The 20,974-nt window shown below is 38.7% G+C and overlaps 1 protein-coding gene across 1 annotated transcript; it reads right to left on the minus strand.

Annotated features, from left to right (window-relative positions):
- Positions 1–412: 412 nt before the first annotated feature.
- On the minus strand, positions 413–1,268 carry LOC134288886 (uncharacterized). Its single transcript, XM_062854812.1, has 2 exons — positions 929–1,268; positions 413–797 (listed from the first exon to the last, which is right to left on the minus strand). The coding sequence occupies exons 1-2, from the start codon at positions 1,170–1,172 to the stop codon at positions 421–423; spliced, it is 621 nt and encodes a 206-aa protein (XP_062710796.1). The 5' UTR covers positions 1,173–1,268; the 3' UTR covers positions 413–420.
- Between the last annotated feature and the right edge of the window lie 19,706 nt (positions 1,269–20,974).

The raw sequence follows: 20,974 nt of genomic DNA on the forward strand, positions 1-20,974 counted from the left end.
TTCTGCAGAAATTTCTCCAGTGCTTTCTACCAGAATTGCTCTAGGAATTCCTTCAAGAATTCCTCCTAGAAATCAGCAAAGTATTCCACCAAGGATTTTTTTCAGGGATTCCTTCAGAAATTCGTTTTAAGAATCTATCCAGGAATTCCTCCAGAAGCTTTTGAAGCAATTCTTCCAGCAATTGCTCCAGGAATTTATCCAGGAATTTCAGTTGGGATACCTCCTCAAAGCATCTCTCCAGGAATTCCTATAAACAATTTATCATGGAATTTCTTCAAAAATACTTCCAGGAATAGGAATTCCTCCAGAGTTCGCACCAGGGTTTCACCCAAGAATTTCTCTACTTTTACTTGAAGATTTTTTTTAACTGCCTCATGGATTTCTAGAGGTTTTCCTCCAGCACCATACTTACCTTACCAATCAGGCTAAGGCCGGGGTGGCCTCGGCTGTACATAGTAGCCTCCTCCATTCCACTCGGTCCATGGCTGTTTGTCTCCAGTTCCGCACTCTGCGTAGGGTCCGCAGATCGTCCTCCACTTGGTCGACCCACCTGGCTCGCTGCGCTCCACGTCTTCTTGTACCGGTCGGATGACTCTCGAGAACCATTTTAGTCGGGTTGCTATCCGACATCCTGATGACGTGACCCGCCCACCGTAGCCTCCCGATTTTCGCGGTATGGACGATGGTTGGTTCTCTCAGCAGCTGATGCAGCTCGTGGTTCATTCGCCTTCTCCAAGTCCCGTCTTCCATCTGCACTCCGCCGTAGATGGTACGCAACACCTTCCGTTCGAAAACTCCTCTGCACGTAGGGTCCATGTTTCGTGCCCATAGAGGACGACCGGTCTAATCAACGTTTTGTAGATGGTTAACTTCGTGTTACGGCGAACTTTGTTCGATCGTAGAGTTCTGCGGAGTCCAAAGTAAGGACGATTTCCTGCCACAATGCGCCTCTGAATTTCTCTGCTGGTGTCGTTGTCGTCGGTCACCAGTGAGCCCAAGTACACGAATTCTTCAACCGCCTCGATTTCATCACCGTCGATATGAATTCGGGGTGGCGGGCGCGGTGATTCCTCCCTGGAGCCCTTTGCCATCATGTACTTTGTCTTCGACACATTAATGACTAATCCGATTCGCCTGGCTGCACTCTTTAGTCGGATGTACGTTTCCGCCATCGTCTCAAATTTACGAGCAATAATATCAATATCATCAGCGAAACCAAGCAGCTGAACGGACTTCGTGAAAATCGTACCACTCGTGTTAATCCCCGTTCTCCTTATTACACCTTTTAACGCAATGTTGAACAGCACCAGCGATTTGTATTAACATTTCAATCGGGAAATTCTCCAAGAAGCCATACAGTAATTCTTTCATAATTTGTCTCCAAAAGGAGCTCATCTACGCATTTGTTCAGAAATCAATCAATGAATTCCTACAAGAATACCCCCTGCAGCTCTTGCGAAGGAATTCCTTCAAAAAATCGTCCTGTGATTCAGAAATGTATCCTGAGATTTTTTCTTCTTCAAGAAATCATTCACGAAGTTATCCATTTATTTTTTCAAACTCCTTCAGAGATTCGTCTAGGACATAGCTTCCCAACCTTCGTTTCGCGACCCCCCAACCGCTTGCAGGCACGCTTCGATTGTTTTACGAAAAGCGCAGTGACGACAGACTGGGGGGTCGCAAGAGCCAAGGTTGAAAACCGTTGATCTAGGAGTTTTTCCAGGGATGTTTTCAAGAATTTTTCTAAAAATAATTTCAAGGGATTCTTTCAGAATACCTCAAGCGTTTCCTCCAACATTGTTTTATGGCATTTCCAAGGATTCCTTCATAAATTTCACCTGCAATCTCCTTCTGAGTATTGTGTAGGCATTTCTCCAGAAATACCAGCAATTTTTTCAGAGATTTCATCAGGAATTCTATGAACAAGTCCTACAGACATATTTCCAAGCAACACACATGAGGCATAAGATTCACTGCAGTGCAAGTTTAGGTTGCGTAGAAGTCACTGTGACTAACTTGAAACAAATAAGTACTAATATGCTAGCAACGCTTTTAGACATTTCTCCAGGGAATAATTCACCCGACTAAAGCTTTTTCGAAATTTACCCTGGATTTGCTCCTGGAATTTCACTGGAAAATGCACCAGTAATTTCTTTAGGAATTCCTTTTTAAATTCCTCAGACATTTATTTTTGAATACATTCCAGCGATTCGTCCAGGAATTGCTTCAGGTGAATTCCAGCATTTTTTCCAAGAATTCCATTAGTTCTTCTGAAATATCTCCAGGAAATCCTTCGAGAATTTCTCCAGGGACTCTATTCAGGAATGCTTACAGGGATACCTCGAGTACTCGAGTACTCCAAAAGAGTTCAGCTACGATGCTCCAGAAGAAATAATGCAAGAGAAAATAAAAATCATTGATGATCTAGAAATTGGCCTTCCTTACCAGCACAACTCTGATTTGCGTAGAGCAGGCGAGCTTTTTTCAATGTATTGTACAAAATATAACAGCACTGAAGAGTTGGCTGAAGAGTTAAATTATGCTTTAACCCTTTGAAGCCGGAATTTTTCCAAGCGTTATTATGGAGTTTTTTCTACGTATTTCTGTAGTTTTTGTGCTCAAAAGTATAAAAAGGTAGAATATTATGCAGAATATTTTTTGCGGACATCCTAGGTCATCCAAATTGTTCTTGAGTTTAGATCCTAAAGTCTACGGGTGTAACGGTAGCTTCTTTCATTATGCAAAGCTTTGGTTTGTAATCTGTCATGTCCAGTAAGTATTCTGGAAGTTCAATAAACAGTATCAGCTCAGTCGGGATATCCTAGGTCATCCAAACTGTTATTGAGTTTAGATCCTAAAGTCTACGGTTGTAACGGTAGCTTCTTTCATTAAACAAAGCTACGATTTATAATCTAGCATGTCCAGTCAGTCTTCTGAAAGTTCAATAGACATCATAAGATCGGCTGGGGCCATCCAAACTATTCTGGTGTTTATTATCTAGTATCTACAGCAATTGAAGCTTCTGTTTTGGCTACAAATAGTTATGTTGTATAATCTATTATACTTACTGGAGCTCACAGAATACAACCAGAGACTATGACATAGTAGTACTTCGGGATAATCAGAGTCGTACAAACTGTCCTGCAATACATTACATGAAGTCCACGTAATAAAACCTCATTTTTACTGTTTCGTGTTACACAACATTACCAACCGTTATGATTGTGTTTAATTAATTTATTAAGCGTTAACAAGAAATACCTAATTTAAAAATTATAATCCGGTTGCTTTAGTTGCTCCAGGTTATACTGAGGCGGCTGTTTTTACCGTACGTCGTTAATCACAGAGAGTTTTTGACGCATTTTTTTATCATCACCAGGTAGTGGTCAGAGTCGATGTAAGCGCCACGATAGGTCCTGATGTCGATAATATCGCAGAAGTCCGTGTGCTGTAGTGATCACCAATTGTAACGATAAGGGATATTGTGCTGAATGTAGGTGCTACGTGTGGCCAGACCATGTTCTAAAGTTGCTCATAACCCGGCCGGTGCCACGCGGAGATAGGAATCGGAGTTGCATGGGAGAAGGGCTTTACAAGACGTCTAAGACGTATTGGCAGCCTTTACCGTGATTATAGCTCTTAGAAGCTCGGTAGAATCATGAGCGGAGAATCATGTTTGTTGACCAACAGAGAATATATGCAATAAAGATAGAGCATGGAACCATTTGGGCACGAAGTCGTACTTTGTGAACTTTCTGCTAAAATTTAGTCAACCTCATAGCATATTACCTATTAACTTGATTTTTTTATCCATGGCTGGATAGCGTACACAGTTAAAAAATGTAACAGCATATACCCTGTAACAAAAGGATTTTCGATTTTACCTGAAAAAATGGTTCAGTGTACATTTGTTGATTATTGAACGTTTTTCAACCCATTGTAAAATTCATTTACCATAATTGTAGACTTGAAGCACTGAACTCCAATTTATTGACCGAGCACGAAACCATGATCTTGTCCAAATTGGCTGATGTGGAATGTGGAATTATCACAAAAATTATCTTGAAGTAATTCTTGAGAGTTTAGAGGTTCATAGATCCTATTTAGCTTTTCTTGTAGATTTTTTTGTAGATTTGAAGGACTCCATTTTAGAACAGTTTGCCCGACCCTGAATGTCCTAAAGGTTAATAATAAAAATTAGCCTCCAGATTGGTCCAGTAACCACAGATAAATATGCAACGTTACTTAGTATTGCAGATATGACTATTGTTACGAATGTAGACCTGAAGTTCTGAACTCCAAGCTAGTTTGGCTGACCTGGAATATCCCTATAGTGTCTCTAAATGACATTTGAGATTTTAAGAGCTTCACGGATCCCAGCAGATTATGCAATACTATTATTAATGACGAAAACACATAGAGCTATTCTTGTAGGTTTGAAGGACTTCATTATAGAACATTTTGGACGACCGTGTATATCCCAAAGAGTCAAAATAAGCTAGTAGACTTCAGATTGCTCCAGTAACCGCGGTTAATTATGCAGTGTTACTCAGTATAACAAATATGGCTACTGTTACAAGTGTAGACCTGAAGTTCTGAACTCCAAGGTAGTTTGGCTGACCTGGAATATCCCTTTAGTGTCTCTAAATGACATTTGAACATGAATGAGATTTCAAGAGCGTCACGGATCCCACCAGATCATACAATACTTATTATTATTATTAGCTTTATTAGGGAGATTTTCAGCCCGAGGCTGGTTCATCTCCAACATACAATAGTATTATTTATGACGAAAACACATAGAGTTATTCTTGTAGGTTTGAAGGACTTCATTATAGAATAGTTTGGATGTCCCTGAATGTCCCAAAGGGTTATAATAAGCTAGTAAATTTCAGACTGCTCCAGTAACCGCGGTTGATTATGCAGTGTTACTCAGTATAACAGATATGGCTATTGTTACGAGTGTAGACCTGAAGTTCAGAACTCCAAGTTAGTTTGGCAGACCTGGAATATCCCTATAGTGTCTCTAAATGACATTGCAGATGTCAAGAGCTTCACGGATCACAGTAGGTTATTCAATGCTATTATTTGTGGCGAAAATACATAAAATGATTCATGTAGATTTGAAGGACTTCACTCTAGGACAATTTGGAAGACCTAGAACATCCCAGAATATAAAACATCTCTTGATATTCTTGACTAAGGGTTAATGAATACATATAAACGTAACCCATACCCAAGTTCAGCTTCTAGAACAACTGGTATGTCAATTATTTCGTTTTCCAAATTTCATGGTGTTCAGGATGTTCTAGGTTGTCAATGTAGCCCCAAATACAAATATTCTTATTTTTCCTTAATAAAGGACTCAATTTGCAACAACTTTGCCGAAGACAGTATTCTGTTTTGTTGAATGGGTGAATTTATACAGCCGTTTCTATGTTGGGGTCATATATGACCCCTCCGGCTCCACAGGGTTAAGAATATAATGTTCAATTTCATCGTGCTCGAGCAACTTTAAAAGGATATATGTATGTATCTAAAAACAAAACTTTTATGAATTTAATATTCTTCTGAGGTAAAGTTGGCATAAATCATAGGGTATCCATTGTCCAATACTGCCCGGCTGCCCCTAATACTATACTGTGAACACATGAGGAATGAGGATATCAGACCCGCTGACAAGATGGGTAACTGGGTTAAGTTACTGATTGCATTATTTTTTTTTTCTATGTTGCCATAATGATTTTTTTTTAACATTATACTTTGCTCTAAAACAAGCTGAGGAATTCATCCCTAATATGATTCGCACAATCTCCAGCAGCACTGTTTCTGTACTAATCTTTATCAAAGTATCTTATCTCGGAAGAAAACTCTCTCACAACGTGCATAGAAATCATAATCAGGTTTCGCTGCTAGGAAGATCCCCTTTCATACAACCCAAACTGACTCGGACTCTGTCTGGTCTGGGTAGAGCGCCACCAGAGTCACGCAAACAGAGCGGAAAAATGCCAAAAACAAATAAACGCTTCTCTTCCGCACTTGCCTATTTTGGGAAGAAGACTATAGGTACAGGAACGGGAAGGATCGGAAGGATGGAAACTGATCATGATGTGCACGTACGTCCCAGAGCTTTTACGAATGGCAAAACGGCAACCGGAACACACTCCGATCCCGATGCCTGGTGGTATGTTGTATGCTGTGCATAAGCTTGGACGAAATTTCACACTCAATTACCGGAAACTTTGCCCATTTGGAAGAGTTGCAACCGAAAGACACAACCTAGGTACTATGGGTGAATGTGAAACTGAGAACACATCACCCGGAGGCACCTTTTGCGTGCAAAAATTTGAGGTGGCACCATGAACGGAACCATTATGCAGTTTTGCTCCGGGAATAGTGGCACTAAGAAAGCTTCCACACGCTCCGTTGAATACCGATGCAGTCGTTTCTGGATCACATAATGGTTTGTCTTCTCTGGCGTATAGAGTAGATGTTCTATTGGAGTGCACGTCGCGAAAGTTCAATTGCGGGTAATTTCGCCGAATTAATTTAAATTTGGGAGAAGAATTTGCCTAGTTATTGCTGGGTGGCTGTAATGGCTTCGTACTAAATTTACAACAAAATAAATAAATTTTAATTTCTTTTGTAGAGAATTTGTTCGGAAATTACTGCCCCTCTTCGAAGTACCAAATCTTCATCCTCCTGGAAGGAAACTTTATAAATGACGTTGAAACATTAAGCATTCCGACATAACATATGCAAACCGACAAATTTTCAAACTTCTTTTCCAAATCAGAACGCTTCCGACCAAAGACTATGGAACGGTTCCTGCAATCTCGAGTCTCGCACGCTGTCCTAATGCACAACTGGATTGTCTCGAGAAAGTACCGTAAAGTAGAGTTAAATTGGTCGTCTTTAAAATGCAATTAGAGTATGACAAAGTTTTACAAAATCATTAACTCATATCCGCCCAGCGTCCTATTTATAGGACGTGAAAATCTTCAGAATTGGGTACAATTTCAGAATACTGTCTTCTGCGTAGTTGTTCTTCACGTTCATACCTACAGGGGGTGGCCAAAATGTTTGGGATAGGCAACTTTTTTTCTCCCACAAAAAAAAATCAACATGCTGTAACTTTTCATAGAGTGCATAAAAAAATCTCAAATTTTGACTGTTTGTCAACCTATTATATGTGCATCATTGGTACAAATTTGGGCTCGATTGATTAATGTTTCGCAAAATTAGAACCGTTCGGGTAAAACACTAGTTTTTAGACAACTCATTTTTTAGCTATCATATCTCGGAAACCAGTGAACCGAAATGAATGAAATTTTGAACGTACACTAACACTATGTAAATGCTTCACAAACTATTAAAACATAGGTACTTTTTGAACGTAGAAAAAAGTTATCAAGGAATGACATTTTTTAGATTTATTTCGAAAAAATGTATTTTTTTTACATCAATGTCAATAAATTTTAGTGTTGATATCCAAAGTTTTTCCACTTCTGTTCTCAAGTTATCTCCAATCAGATATATTGGAGCCTATTTAGATTGAAGGAAGAACACAATTAGTAATTTTTGTGTGGAATTGTATATTTGACTTATTTTCCTCTTTATGGGTAAAAATTTCAACCCGGTGTTACTTAATTCGCCGTGAGAAAATATTACATTTTATGACGTCGTATTAAGTATCAATATATTGTTGATGAACGTTAAAAAATTCATTCAATTCGGTTCACTGGTTTCCGAGATATAACAGTTCAAAAATTTGTTGTCTCAATAATAGTGTTTTACCCGAACGATTCTCACTTTGCGAAAAATTATTCAATCGAGCCTAAATTTGTACCAAAGATGCACATATAATAGGTTGACAAACAGTCAAAATTTGAGATTGTTTGATGCACTCTATGAAAAGTTACAGCATGTTGAATTTTTTTGTTGGAGAAAAAAAGTTGCATATCCCAAACATTTTGGCCATCCCCTGTAGTTCATAGTGGACAATATAATTTGTGACTGGTTCACTAGGTGGCGTAAACGAGGCTGCAAAGATTATATATTGTCGCAATCTATGAGCTTCATTTCCATTGTTTGCGAAATGAATGCATTTCCTTGAAATCTTGGCAATGGTTCATTATTTATAGCTCATGTCTTCAAAATTCAGAGTATGTTTGTCTCTTTATATGTTTATATGTGTGTATGTATATGTTGTTTATACATATGTAATACTTAACTCTGGAATGCCTCAACCAATTACAACTAAATTTGGCATACACATTCCTAAGGTTATGGTGGTAGTTGTAGGGGTATTAGAACTCAAGATGGCGGCTTAGGTTCCAATATGGGGGCGAAAACTCCAGAATGTATGCCATTTAACGGCAATGCAGCTTGGGATATTATGCAATATATATGGGTATCTATAGATCGGGCGTGAAGAGTAGAACTCAAAAATAAATATCCAATTCCATTTTGAAATCCAAGATGGCAACCACGGAATAGTAGTTTGAGCTATGATACCATGCAATATTCAAGATGGCGGACCATAATCCAAGATGATGGCCACGGAATAGTAGTTTGAGCTATAATACCATGGAATATGGTTATCTATCGAGCAAGCTTGTTGATTAAATGGGTAAAGGGTCAAGGTAGATCAAGGATCGATATATTCGCCTCATTTCATTAATATATTCTCTCCTCTTTGCTGAAACGAATCGAGAAAGATGCAGCAAACCCATTGTTGTGATCGAACACGCAACCCCATCACCAGTGGGAAGCGTTGCGCAAGTCGCTTGACATGGATATTCGTTGCTGGTCGTCGCAGTTTGAATTGCAAGCGAATGAATGAATGGCGAATGGTGAAGAATGATAGTGAGCGATCGAAGCGGCTAATTATTATTATAAGAAGAAAATTTCTGCACGTAATGCATCGATTTTTAGTGTATTGTTGTTAAATGCTAAATTAGCAAAGAAAATCCTAAACATTTATTGAAAACATAAAAAAATCTTATGCAAAATATCACTCGTATCACTCACGAATCGCATTACCGCTCGATCGCTTGCGATACGCATGTAGACGAATGAATTAGTTTCAAGAGTGGCTTCCAACCGTGCGCCTGAGTTTGTCATCGTCGCTGACAAGCAAAAACACAAACTAAACCGACAACCGTTCGCTGCTGACTGGCTTCGAACGTGGAAGAAGATACAAAGTAGAAATCAGGAACCCTGAGGTAGATGATAGGATAGAGGGTAGAGTTAACGGTGGAGTAGACGGTCGGGTAACGGTAGAGGGTTTGGGTGAAGGATAGGGTAGAGCGGATGCGGTAGAAGGTTAGGGTAGAGAATAGGGTAGAGGATAGGCTAGACGGTTGGGAAGAGGTTAGGATGGTGAGTTGGTTAGACGGTACGATTAAACACAGTATAGAGAGTATGGTGAAGGGTTAGAGTAGAGTGTACTGTAGAAAGTAGGGTGAAGGATAGGGTAATGGTTATGGTAGAGGATACGCGGTAGAGGGTAAGTTAGGGTTGCAGTGATCCTCAGCCTAACTATCTTTGCGGGCCAAAATTGAATTTTAAAAAGAGGCTGCGGGCCGCAAGTCATTCAAGAGCTTATTTTCAACAATGATCAAGATTTAACACAAAATCCATTTGTTCGATTTTTTGAAAGTATTGATCAAGAGCAAAGAACTTACGAACCTAGAGCTATCAGGAGATTTAATTTCACTTGAAAAAATGCTGAAAATCGTACGAAATTAAAAACAGGGTTTTCAAGATCGTAATGTTTAGGTTTTGTAGTTCTTGGTCTTAACAGTCGTACGAAATATAAGCAATAGCGACGTTGGTTAGAACAATATGGATCTCTTTAAAAATATTGTGGTTAAACTTACAGCGTACTTATAGCGCAGAATATAAGATAGGTAAGTGCAGACTTATGCAAGACGTAAACACGAACACGGACAAATTTCTCGTAAAACCTCGAAATCCAGTTTTAACGAATTTCCGAATGGAGTTTCTTACTGCAGCTCAGAGATTTCCTGAAAAGTATATCAAAACCTTACTAAAAAAATTGGAACTGTGAGTTTTGTGGACTTCTCGTGAATTTTGAGAAATTTGTAGGGATTTTAGGGTTCTCGGAAGAAATTCCGAAAAACTGCCGAGGAAATTCCTAAGAAACTGTTGTGTAAATCCTTGATGATGTTTAAAGTTTTTCATGCGTAATTTCTTAGTAAGCCAATTAAGAAAAACCTGCAGCCATGATTTTCTGAGCAAAGTGTGCAAGTATTTGTGTGCAAACATATTGCTAAGGGGATGAAGAATATCTTGCGCAGTTCCTGAAATTTTCATCGGAATTCCAAAAGTTTGGGCAACCATAGACAAAAATTCTGTAAAATCTGAATATTGAATAAAAGGAATATTTTCGTTGATAAAAACAAAATGGAAATTCTATCAATTCTATTTACGTGAAATTAAACAAATTACTCACCGTTTTTAACAACAGTTTCGAATGCTTTCGGAACAAAATTCGAAAAAGTAGTCTTTTACAGCTTGTAAATCTTTCAAAAATTTTACTTCTTTTGAAAAATTCCTCGTGACATTGGCAAAATTTCAGTAGTAAATAATAATTCTTATGAAAGTTTTAAAATATGGTGAAATGTCTGATTTTCATCATGGAATCTATGAGTGGGCAACTTCGTAATACATTTCAAAATTAGTTCGCGGCCCGCAGTTTGGTGACCACTGTAGAGCGTAGCATAGAGGGTTGGGATAGAGGGCAGAGAAGGCGGTTAGGTATTATGTTTTCAGTTCAAAACCAACATTTTTTTTACTTCCGCTGATTTTGCCTTGCGTTAAACACAATGTCGGAAGTGGGGCGCTGTACTGTACACCTGATACGCTAGCGCTCAACTTCCGACATTGTGTTTAACGCAATGCAAAAGCAGCGGAAGTAAAAGAAAAATGTCGCTTATTCGGTTTTGAACTAGAAACATAATAGCGGGTAGAGAGTAGGGTGAAGAAGTGATATTAGATTAGATGAGATCTTCTCGAGATACCTTCAGAAATTCACTCCGGGATTTCTTCAGGCATTTCTGTCGAGAATCTTCCCAGGATCCATTCAGATGTTCCTCCCGGAATTACTGTAGGAATTGCTCCTAAGATCTCTTTATGATTTTTGTAGGGATTGCTATAGAAAATCCTTAAAGGATTATTTTACTTATTCATGTTGGTATTCCTTCCGGGATTCCCGCTGTGATTCCTTAAGGGATTCTTCTCGAAAAGGAATATGAAAGAATATAGATTTCTGCCGAGATTTTTTTTTCAGGCAATCCTAGATTTTTAGATGTCAGTGCTGGAATTTCTGATGGAATTCTTTCGAAAAACCTTCCCGTTTTTTGGGGATTTATTCAACAGTTCCTCCCGAGACTTCTTCTATGGTTTTTGCAGGAATTCCTGCTCAGCTTCCTGCCATGATTCCTGTCATGATCCCTCTAAAGATTCTATCAGGTATTCTCTACGGGATTCCTTCAGGAATAACTTTAGGAATTTCTACCGGGATTGCTTTAGAAAAGCCTGAAAGGATTTTTTTAGAAATTCTAGCCAGCGTTCCTTCTTGGATTTTTGCTGAAATTACTTCACAGATTCATCCTAGCATATTTTCGAAGAGTTCTGTCGAAATGTATTCAGAGAATCCTGGTGGAATTCTTTCTGGTATACGTGCCGGGATCCATGCTGTCTTTCAGGCATTCCTCTCGGGATTTCTACAATAATTCGTCACGGGATTTCTTCTGTTGTTATTTCAGGGATTCCTACCTAGCTTTCAGCGGAGATTCGTCTACCAGATATGCCTCCAATAGGGAAATCCATCCGGGGTTCCTTCAGGGATTTCTACCTGGATTACTTTAGAAAAGCTTGTAAGGTTTTTTTTTTCAAGTGTGCTAGTCGGCATTCCATCAAGGATTACTGTTGGAGTTCCTTCAAGGATCCCTTCCGGGATTTCGTAAAGGATTCCTTGTATTCTTTCAAAGATTCCTTGTATTATTTCAAGGAATCCTTTAGATATTCGTGCCAGGACCCCTGCCGGGGTCCCTCCAAAAATTCTTTCTTTTTTTGACATCCCTCCCGGGATTTCTTCAATTATTCTTTCAGGGAATCCTGCCGAGCTTCCACTTCCAGCCGGGATTCCTTCCGTGATTTCTTCAAGGATTCTATCAGGAATTCTGTACGGGATTTCTTTAGTTACTTCCAAGAATTCCTTTCAAGCGTGAACTACAGCTAAAGAGCATGGGTTAGGTTTTTTCATGCTCTTAGATATCTTTAGTAAACCAATATGTCATCCCAGTCACAGCCACTTTCTCATGTTTTTTTAGTAGTTATCCATTGAAGATATTTTTTTGAAATTACACCATAGACTTACATTTGTTTGTGAATTTATTTTATTAGAACTTGACTGTTGATAATATTTTTTATGAAAATTATAATTGTAAGATACCTTAGGCGTTAACGGGTTAAGTACAAGCTTCTCTTTTGAGATACACTGTCATTATTATGTGGCTTCTTAATAAAGCATAGTATAAACTTGGTAGGTTGGGTTGATCTTTAGAACGGCTTCTTTTTCTCGTTTGGAAGTTGACCTTCAATGATAACTTCTTTACCCCATCAGCCTAGATAGCTGTGTAGTGTCGGTAGCGGTTGTTTCAATTGGCTAGGAATAACACTACGGATCGCCTGATCCAGTTAGTGGTAAGAGTCCACTAAACAGCTGACCCCTAACCACAAACGGAGCTTGTGGAGAATTAGGGCGTCCTCCACAGTATGACGCCCTTACTGCGCTAACCGGAGCAATGGTGCAGTGGACCTTGCGTTTCTCCGAGATAATCAGTTGCCCTTCTTAAGTCTCAAATTTGAGGCTAAATAAGGGCGGGATGATTCAAATGTTGTAAATTAGCTTACATTACTATTTATATGGTTTCGCTTAATGCGTATTTGCCATTGGCGTTTTTCAATGGACACCGATTTGGTTTGTCATTGATGTTTTCTTTTTGTGCTTGGATTGTTAAGAGTGTAATCCTGTCTAGTTTGGGTAAATAGTGGCTAAACGGAGAACTAAAACTACCTATTTTTTGGGTTTATTTAACTCAAAAGTAAGTATATCGATTAAACTTTCTACCCAAAATTAGGTTATTTTGGGTAAATGCCGTGTTTGTCCAAATTGGGTTGAAAAAACTCACGTTTGGGTTGAATTTACCTACTCCTCAGTATATTTTTTGCTGGAGTTAAAGGCAAACTACCTAGTGTGAGTTTAATCGATTTACTGGGCCAAACTATGGGGTTGTGTCAAAAGAACTCAAATTTGGGTAGTTTGACGGCTCCGTGTACGGCTAGGAAACCTCAGATCAATTTTCAGCGTAAAAAGCGTGTGTAGCCCAAGTGGCTCTACTTCAAAAAGTTTATTTTCGTAGGGTAACTTCTGTATCGGTTCTAGTGAACCCAGTTTTGCTTTTTTCATTATAGATGAAGTGTCGTGCCTCGAGCATGCTATATTTTAGAATAACTTTCAGGTTATGTTTAGTTGGCGATTTGATGAAATTGATTGAAAACGATGATTAAATTTTCATCCAACGTTTCGCTTCGTATGGAAGCTTCTTCAGGGACTCTAAAAGTATAGTTTATTTACTGTTTGTTTGTCATTAGTGCTTAATTTCTTACCAATTTGTATCGTTTTTTTGTCTACTCGGATTTTTTAAACGTTGAAATGTCAATAGGTATTGGTAGTCTGTTGTGGATATTTTACAAAGTGTGATTTGTTTTGGTTCTATTTTTAGCATTTTTAAATGTGTGTAATATTCCTGCATAGGTTGCGTGTAGATTTTCTGTGTCCGATCGTTTGTTTACTGTTTTCTCAGTGTTGTATATGTGACAACTCTCTAGGAATTGGAGATTGGTTGGTTTGTGTGTGTTGTCTACTATTACTACTTAAACTAGTGTTCCATTCAGCGGGGTAGCGCGGACGTCAACCACGAATAGATGTGCCGTAGCCCACATGAATTTGACATGTTTGGGAAATTGACACTTTTGGGCACTCTGACAGATCTGGGAAGTGCACGACATCTGCGAATTAGTCATTATCATAAATTATTACTTAAGTAAAACGTGTAAAACTAGCAAAAGGTTACGAAAATTTTGGCGTGCAATCGTTCGAAATTACACGACAACGCGAAGATAGCAAATAAATCAGTAAGAAATTGTGTAACGCATCAGTTTTCAGCACAAACAATTTTGAACGTGTTTTTGTTGTGAGCTACGGGGATTTTGCCTTTTGCTGGCCCCCTGGTTCCATTGCTGCTGCGTGGTTAACTAATGCTGTCTTCTCTCTGATTTCTGCTATTGCTCCGTCCCTGTTTGTGTGTCCGTCCTCTCTCAGCTTTTGCAGCTTCCTCACGTTTGATCGATGGCCAGAGAGCCTGCTCTTCAGTTTTGTTGTTGTCATCCCAATATAATCGCCAACTAAACATAACCTGAAAGTACGCCTACAGTCGTTCAGAACCAGAGAATTTTAGAATAACGTAAACAGTATGTTTCAACCTTTCCTTATGGATGCCTTCAAGTAACAGGGTGTCGACTACCTGGATAAACCTGGAAAGTCAGGGAATTTATTTTTGGACCTGGAAAATCAGGGAAAGTCAGGGAATTTTGTTGATGGTCAGGGAAATTTTTTAATGATTATCATAAGTTATTTAAGTTATACATATTCCTACAGTTAAGGAATTTCAAAAACTAGTTAAATTGTTTCTTTAAGGCAAAACTGGAAGATATTCATTTTTTGGTTTTTGATTTTTTATAAAATAACAAAGCAATATTTTCAAAATCGGGTTTCGTGCACCTGTAGAGTATGGATCAAGGTATTTCCTGATTTTTTTTTTGTGGTGGGAAATGTTTTCCATTTGTTCGGTCACAACTGTTCTTCATCTCCGTATTGCGGTCGATCCAGACTCCAACGATTGAGCGAGAGCAGAACAAAACCATTGTACACGAGCAAACAAACCCGAACCCTATTCAATAATTAGTATCTATCAGCACATCACCGATATAACACAACAATAATGAACTGCGCGCCAATATCATCTAGCTTGCTTTCTTTTCGCCAATATTTATTATTAATTTTAAGAATAAACCACGTTATACTGTTTTAATGTAATTGTGTTAAATACATGTTTGTGAATGTTTTACGAATTCTGACCTGTGACTGCAACCAAGAAATACAAATTCGGATAACAAATTTAGTGAAGTTGACGACTCATTAAACACCATTTTTGCAGAAACCATTTTTTGTGTTATTTTGTTAAAAAATTATTTCTGCAAAAACGAAAAACATTTTCCACCAGGAAAAAAATCAGGAGATATTTTAATCCATACTCTACATGTGCACGAAAACCGATTTTGAAAATATTTTATAAAAAATCAAAAACCACAAAGTGAGGAAATGGTTCTACTTTCGCCTTAAACTGTTACGTCCATGATTCTGATTTACGATCAAATCATATATGAACTTCATCCTGATTGTTGTAGTATTCTGTTAACATAATGCTGTTCTGAATTTTATCATGAAGACTTATTTCATGTAAAAATTACAAGTCCGGTTTAAAAATGCAAGCAATTTCTTTGATCCTTGGTGTATTGGTATATTAATGGCCTTGTGGAAAACTATGGTTCAGGTTCTTGATGGTTTTATGTGAAGTCTAAAGGAATATTTTGCAAGATGTGGGTTCTGAAATAAAAACACAAAATCTTACCGTTCTGCAAGAAATACTTCAAAGATCTAAGTCTACCGTAAAGGAACCATCAAGAATTTCGATGAGAATATGGAAAGAATCATGTAACGAGTTTACCTAAGATCTCAAAAAAAAATGCAAATTTATTGAAACTCAAGAAGATGAAAGTTCCTAACAAAAAGACATTCTCTGTAATGCTGTTTGATCCATTCCTGAAAAGCATTTAGAAAGTTTCAGCTATTTCAAGATGATGAATATGTAACGAAGACGGGATTATCAATCTTCTAAAAGTCCTTCGAGTGAAATTCATGATGCAATTCCTAGTTATTGAAGATTTTCGAAACATAACCTGCTAGATATCCTGTAATCTTATTTTAGGATGCAACAGATTTTCCATCAATGCTTAGAGGCATAAGAAAGTTTAGCAAGAAAATCCGTACGACGTTTCGAAAGCGCTTGAGGGTGATTTTAAAAAGTATTTTTGGGACATAATTTCTACAAAATAAGTGTGACGAATTTTCGATAAAAAATCTAAATGAGTTCTAAATTAGTTTGTCAGCATTGTGGCAGACCTCTTAGAGAATATTCCATGAAAAGTTACACGATTCATGAAGGTCATTCTGACAAATTAGGAAAGTTTATAAACTGCATTCAGATATTGCCAATACATTTACTGTACTTATTCACTTCAGTATCAGAAATAATTTTGCTGAGCTTTTAGATGAATCTCGTGCTGAAGGATTTATGTAGAGTGCTCGGCGGATTTTATTTTTATAGTTTTTTTTCATTATGAAATTTAAATATATATATATATATATGCAAAATTTGCGGCAAAATTACAGCCATCTGGAGTAGCTCATAGAGTTGTTCTAACTAATAAAACAAAATCAAGATGTCATCGTAATGATGTTCTGAGGGTATGTCTTTCGAATATCCTAGTTGTAATTTTGGCGTTTTACAAAGAATTGTTTGTTGGTCTTCTGAAAGGATTTTCATCTAAATTAGGGAGTTTTTGGTGGACGTGCCAAAAGGTATTTCCAACAAAGTGTATCAGATAGAAGAAGTACTGCAAATATGCCTTAAATCTTTTAAATTTGAAAAAAAAATCTGGTTCAGTTTACTTGTTTTTTTTTCTTTTTATGTTTTCACTCCTAGAAAAACCAGGAAAATTGAGAGAATTTTATTTTATCTCATGAGCAGACACCCTTAAGCTTTGATTTACATGACCTGGAATTTTCAGTGAATGGAAAGTCAGGGAAAGTCAGGGAATTTGATTTTCAAAATTAAGTCGACACCCTGAGTAAGCTCTTGTTTTCAGCATCTTTTCGCTGATATTTGGCAGTATTGCTACGATGATTATACCATCTGAAGTAGCTCAAACATTAAATTTATTAGCTCCAGTTTGATGTATTACTTAGGTTACAGTTCATGGATAACTTAACATAGAATTGCACCTAACCCAACTCTGCATTAGCAGAATTTGTCGTGAGTTGACTGATAAGCATGTGTCAGATGAGGAGTCTCCATTTGACCTTCTTTGTACTTTCAGTGTTCCTTCGCAAGCATTGCGTCAACAAACTAGGGGACCTGTACTAATTGGTTGCGACCACATTTTATGGATAACTCGCTTCCATTGCTACTCCAAGAGAGTTTCGTTATGGTTTTGTTACTTCAACGCCCTCTTTTGAGGTATACCATAATTATTGCTTTGAAAGAAGCTTGTCCTCTGCGGTCTGTGCGGACCGCAAGAGGTATTCCTGAATGGAACTCTGATCTGTTCAAGTTCAAAATATAAACCAGTCTTTTGTATAGCTACGAATGTCTAGCTTCTGCCCCGAGGATTGCAGCTATAACATCAATTTAGAGGGCACTGAAAAGCTCTGCTTACTTCAAATCTCCAGAAGGAAATGGGATTTTGTCCTATTTTTAGACGGATGTGTATATTTTAAACATGTTTTGAACTCTTGTATTGGGTATTTTATGGCGTGAAATTACTCTATAGTTTTATCCCTAAAGGGTGCGTGCATTGTATTAAGAAGGAATGAGTTCCAGATTTATCTGGTTACTTCGTTCTTTCTGAAATGCTTGAAACGCATTGTCAATTATCACACTATGACGTTCGCCTGGCTAACATGCCTATTCATGTGAACTCCCTTGCCTCCCAATTTGGGATGTCCACATTGACTCTTTTATACAAAGTTGTTTACGTTTTCAAGCAAGCACTCGCTCAAACTTAGATTTTTCTTGGGTGATTTCTTGAATATTGAGGATGCTTTCAAAGACGTGCCTTTCAATGTCATATTGAAAGTCGCATGACGTCTTAAGATACCTCCTATGAGCTATAGGCACTCTTTACGCTTATGCGTTTTACAGTGTCTTTTTCAAAGCACTGATTAAACCCGTTGTGGTCTGGGCTATGAGCTCTCGTTGCGCTTATGCGTTCATTCGCTCTTCTAGAGCACCCCTTCCATCACCTTTCCCTTTCCTAATTCCCACCCCATTGTCCCATTCTCCCTCAGGTAAATGATGAAATAGGCTTACTTGTATGGCGATGGCACAAATGTCCCAAATGGAGGATAACGTGCCTCTGGAGCCGGCCTTCTGATACCTGATAGGCGTTAACGGGTTAAATATAGGCTTTACTTTTGAGATACATTGTCATTATTATATGTCTTCTCAATAAAGCATAACTTGGTAGGTTGGGCAGATTTTGGGAACGGCTTCTTTTGAATTGATGGTGTTTCGAATTATTATTTCAGCCTTTTGTAATTTCAACCTTATGCATTTCTGGCTTTTGTATGTAGTTCTCAATTGCAATTGCTAGATCGAATAAAATTTAATTTTGGGTGATTTATCATTTTCCATGAAGCCGAAAGCAACATTTTCTTTTTGAGTGCACAGAACACCATGAAACCATCATATTGTTCACGAATAAAAAAATATGAGGTAGTACAAACATAAGTGAAGAAGCGTGTAGAGTATATCTGGTTGAAAGTTTATATCAGAACATGATTTTTTTCTTAAAATTTCACGTATGGTGAGTACGTAAAGAGAGTTTGTAGGTTACTGTGTAAAAAAATCAGTTAATTTATCATACAGCATTATCTGTTTAAAATCTAACTTCTACAGTATTTCAACATTTGATTATGAAACGCATAGTGAGAACTCTTTATTTGATTTATTTTTGGAATTTAAATTTGAAAAATGTTGAATAACTGCAGTTGATTCTATATGAAATTACAAGGACGTTGCATACTTTTATGCGTTTATCAGATTAGATTTCTGCCACAATTTACAAGTCCTTTTTTCTATTCTTTTTGTGTGATTATCATCACTCTCACTTGTTTAGAGCTGTATTGTATCTTTACGGATCAGAATATCGTATCTGAATAGAAGCTAATCAATCCGCGCCATTGTACAGTATTGAGAAAGTAGTACAGATAGTGCAACGGAGCATCCCGTCCCATCGACTCACACAAAACCAAACATAAGCACCAATTTTATAAGTAATTCAATTTAAACTTTGCCCGTGTGCACCCTTAAAAATGGTTCCTGTCTGAACGAGCGACAGACGGGCGCACGGGAGGAAAAGCTCATAGTGTGAAACTCATCACCGCCGCCCTTTTCCATTGACGAAGACGACCAGCCGAAGGAGACCCTGCTGCTGGCGCGGAAAAGGCATCCGTGAAGGCGTTGAGCTGCAGCAACACTTGGGAGATAGAGCTGAAGAAGGGCACAATGCAACAACTGCGAGGTTTGTCTGAAGGGACGGAAGCAAGTAGGTGAGCATAAGGAATACTTCTTCCCTCGAAAAGAAAGGAAGCAACTTGAAACTTATTGCCCGCTGTAGATTCGGAAGCCGGGTAACGGTTTTGGTCGGGGATGCAGAAGGAGTCTGCTGATGCACTCTTGATACCGTGCCGCGCCGCTGCAAGTCAGCCATAGGAGGGGCAGTAGTGTGAGGATTCCGGGAAAAGTATCTGGAAGTGGATTCCACGGTTGGTGCTTCATACACAAGAGGGCGTTAGTTGGTGTGAAGTTTGATTGCAAGGAAGCAACACGCAGGCTAAAGTTCCCCAAGGGCGTGTGAAATGTACACTTAATTATTTACATGCATACAATTTGAGCTGAACGGATTCTTCCTATCAGGCCCGTGCACAAGGGGGGGGGGTTTTGGGGGTTAAACCCCTCCCATTACCGACGCTTTTTACACTAGGCGCCCCTCCGCCTTTTGCCGAAATTGTCAAAAACCCCTCCCTTGGCGCCACTTCTGTGCACGGGCCTGCTTCCTATAATTAAATGAATTTTATGCTAAGCGTTATAGTAGTAGTGGCGGGAGATTGAATAGGGAAAGTTTTAAAATGTAAATAAAAAAGGCTTTACACTTACGCATATAACTAGAATAACATCATCATGTCTAGGGACAATTCGGGATGAAATTTTAAATGTTACGTGGGCAGATTATACTCACCCGCTAGCTATTCTGTTTATCAGATTCTTATTATGAACCGATGAAGACAGGTGGCCAACTTGTCTGGACCTATCTTGATGAGTTCAGCTGTCATACTATCCTTACCAGCTGCATTATTGTTCCTGAGCAGATGAACGGCATCCTTAACTCCACTCAACGAGGAAGATTGTTAGTTTCTTCCGCTGCCCTGATCCGCCGTGCCTGCACCATCCACGTGTTCATCAATGTGCTGCTTCCACCTTTCAATCACATCACTATAGTTCGTCAAGAGACTTCCGCCATTCCGCCCATGTCTGCTCGCCGCATGAAGCCGTTTGCATCGTTCCACGTTCTACCGGGTACCACGCTGCAGCATGATCGCCCGTTGCGTTATTCTTCAAAATCGCCATGCACTCGTCGTCGAACCCATTCGTTCCGTCGTCGACTCTGTTCCACGTACCCGGCAGTGCTTCGGTTGCATGGTTTATGGTTGCTTTTACTATTCTTCAGCAGTCTTCTAGAGATGCCACATCGAGCTCTCCATCGTCTGGCAATACTGCTTCGAAATTCTACGCGCATACTACGTTTTTTTCTTCTTCAAAACCATGGGGGGAAAATCTGCTCAACTGACACCTGAACAGGCATATCCGGCTTGATATCCGGGTAGTGTGAGGTTAGGGCCGTCTTCTACAACAAAAGCTAAAGCCAAGACTGTACTCGACCCACTACACACATTCCCATGGTCGCCAAACCCTATGTC

The sequence above is a fragment of the Aedes albopictus genome, chromosome 2, assembly GCF_035046485.1.
Source record: "Aedes albopictus strain Foshan chromosome 2, AalbF5, whole genome shotgun sequence".
Classification (NCBI taxonomy): Eukaryota; Metazoa; Arthropoda; class Insecta; order Diptera; family Culicidae; genus Aedes; species Aedes albopictus.

Excerpts from the sequence above, each read along its gene's own strand:
- LOC134288886 (XM_062854812.1), bottom strand. The coding sequence starts at position 1,172 with ATGGCGGAAACGTACATCCGACTAAAGAGTGCAGCCAGGCGAATCGGA. Across the intron at positions 798-928 it reads GCGCATTGTGGCAGGAAATC|GAGTTTTCGAACGGAAGGTG; the intron begins GTCCTTACTTTG and ends CTACGTGCAGAG.